Source organism: Pteropus vampyrus, unplaced genomic scaffold, assembly GCF_000151845.1.
Source record: "Pteropus vampyrus isolate Shadow unplaced genomic scaffold, Pvam_2.0 Scaffold114, whole genome shotgun sequence".
NCBI lineage: Eukaryota > Metazoa > Chordata > Mammalia > Chiroptera > Pteropodidae > Pteropus > Pteropus vampyrus.
The window spans coordinates 1,202,116-1,204,696 of record NW_011888895.1 but is presented as its reverse complement, the minus strand read 5'-3'; the positions used below and the strand labels follow the sequence as shown (position 1 = coordinate 1,204,696).

Genomic DNA, 2,581 nt, shown 5'->3' with positions numbered 1-2,581 from the left:
ACTTACCTGTGTGTTTAATGGCTTGCCATCTGTCGCCACCTGGTGGTGTACCCATGCTTCGAACTTAAAATGTTGAAAATAGAATTCCTCAGTAAGAAAGTTGGGGACTTGGTGTGAATTACTTACTCCTGAGTCCATTCCTCTTTGCAAAGTGGGAATAATGGATCTTTCTCATGGGTTCTCTGAGGACAAAGCGAAAAGGTCGATAAGAACCGCTTCCCACAATGCTCGGGAGACAGGAGACCCTCGCAGACATGCCCGTCAGCACCACGTCTGTCTTTCCGTTTTCACTGCCCTGCTTTGACTTCTTGGGTCTTACCTCGGGATCACAGCATGATTTCTAACTGGTTTCTCCATACCCTGTCTCTCCTTCTGCCGTTCCTTTTAATCACCGGGTGGTCTGCTTTTCTAAAGCATAGCTCTGCTCATATCTGTAATGTGCTCGAGAAGTATCTGGCTTCCTATGGTCTGTGGATAGAGTCCAAACTCAAGAGTATTCTAACAGTCTGCTCCCAACCCACCAAAACCCTTACTCTCCGCTTCAGGCTTCCTCTACTCCCAGGGCTGACTGCTTGGCCTGACCTCGTGCGTCTGTGGTGCTGTCTTCGCTCCAGCCCCTCACTGCCTGTCCCTTCTCCACAGATCTCCATGTAGATGCTTCCGGTCCTTCAAGCTCAGCTTTCTCACAAAGCGTCACTGTTTCCCTGTTAGAAAGATGTCTCCCTCTCTTTTTCTAAATTCTCAGAACTTTTTATTAGCGTTTGTCTTATTAGCTCTCATTATCTGTTATGCACCTATGTTATGCCTTTCATACTTAGAAAATACACTTGAAAAAGGTGCTGAATTGGTTTGGAATCTGTTTGACTGAATGTCCTTGAGTTTGAGATTCGCTGAAGGTTGCTATTGGAACTGAAAGACAGACGTTCCTCTCTGAGATCGTAGAATTGGAGGTCTTAGACCCTGGCCATCTGTCCGGAACCCTCCAGCTCTCAGATGGAGCACGGGAGGGCTGCAGCTGACCATCCTCCTGATGCACACAGCGTCAGAACCAGAAGTCAAGTTTCCCAGATTTATTGTCTCTTCCTCCTAATCAAACACGGTGGTTTCAGTAGTCCCAGGAGAAGTTGCTTTCATTTTTATTAATGAAGAGTAGCCTGCAAAGGGTGGTAAACGTCTTGGGAATGAAATGTTTGTGCTGTTGATCATTTACAGGTAAAGGCTTTGTGCGCCTCACTGTTGGACTCAAATGTTCTGGTGCAGAGAAATACTCTGGAAATCGTACTCTTCTTCTTCCCATTTTACAGCTGTCTGGTGAGTCATTTGTGTTCTTCCAGGGGACCCACTGCTGTTCCCCGGAGATGGGGGGTAGGTAGGACGGAGGTGAGCAGCCACTCGGTGATGGCTGTCTGCGTTCAGCTGACGAAAGGTCCTCGTTCATGTTTGTGCGGATGGCATTTACGTAGCGGGAGTTGAGAAGCTGCTGTCTGTGGGCAACGTGAGCAGCCAGTCCCTTTTGAAAACTGCCTTTTGAGGGCGAAGCTCTGTAGGCTGGTGGGGAAGGGCCGCATGGTGAAGTCAGTGACTTAGGTTATCTCTGCCTGCAGTCAAGTTTCCTCTGTCCTCCTCATAGGATTCCAATGAGAGAGCCATTCCCCTGCTCAGGCCTGACATCGTGCGGATTCTCTCGGCTGCCACCCAGACCCTGCTGAGGAGAGATATGTCTCTAAACAGAAGACTTTATGCGTGGCTGCTAGGTACTGAGTGTGCGCAGTAACTGGGAGTTGATATGAAACCTTTTAATGCTGACTGTGGAATAAATTTCGATCTTGCTGGTACATTTCTGAATCATGAAGTGTAGAAACAACACGCCGAGTGTGGCACTGGTCAGTTGAGTTCTGCCTACACCACAGCCTTGGTTATTTTGCAGCTATTACTTTAAAAACAGAGAAGTGATCAATGAGATTTCGAAAGTGCTAACCGAATTCCATTTTAATAAGCTTGAAATACCACAGAACATTGTAGCAAAACCTCATTCATGCAGAAGCCAGTTGCTATGGAGACGTTTCCTGGGATGAGGGCATGTGAGAGAAAACCCACAAAAGCGGAATACGTGTGAAAGAAGGTTTTGTGTGGAGGGGCATGTCTGTGGCGTTGAGATGTTCGGGAATGTTTGGATAACTTGGGGAGAGCATGAGAACCCAGGCCTGTGTTTGGGATTTTACAGTCGATAAACTGGTAGGGAAGGAGCCCTTCCTTGACTGTGGGTTGAAAGGCTTCACAGGGACAGAGCCCAGGAAATCACAAGCAGAAAGGGTAGCACTTCCATGAATTTCATGAATTCCCGTATTCATGTACCTAATGGTGCACAGAGCAATTGCGAAAGGACTCTACAGCTTTTTTTTTCAGACTTTATTTTTCTAGAGCAGTTTTAGGCTTACAGCAAAATTAAGAGGAGGTTACAGATTTCCCATGTAGCCCCATTACCCCACAGGCGTAGCCTGCCCGTCACCCACATCCCCCCCAGAGTGACGAACCCACACTGACGCCTCAGCACGCTCACTCCACGTTAGGCTTCCCTCTC

The 2,581-nt window shown here is 47.7% G+C and overlaps 1 protein-coding gene across 1 annotated transcript in view; it reads left to right on the top strand.

The window, feature by feature from the left end:
- DOPEY2 (dopey family member 2) overlaps window positions 1-2,581 on the top strand; it is a 96,158-nt gene that overhangs the window by 35,950 nt on the left and 57,627 nt on the right. The window contains exon 6 of the mRNA XM_023533892.1: window positions 1,631-1,770. Within this exon, the coding sequence (XP_023389660.1) occupies window positions 1,631-1,770 (140 nt within the window). The remainder of the gene's footprint in view (window positions 1-1,630; window positions 1,771-2,581) is intronic.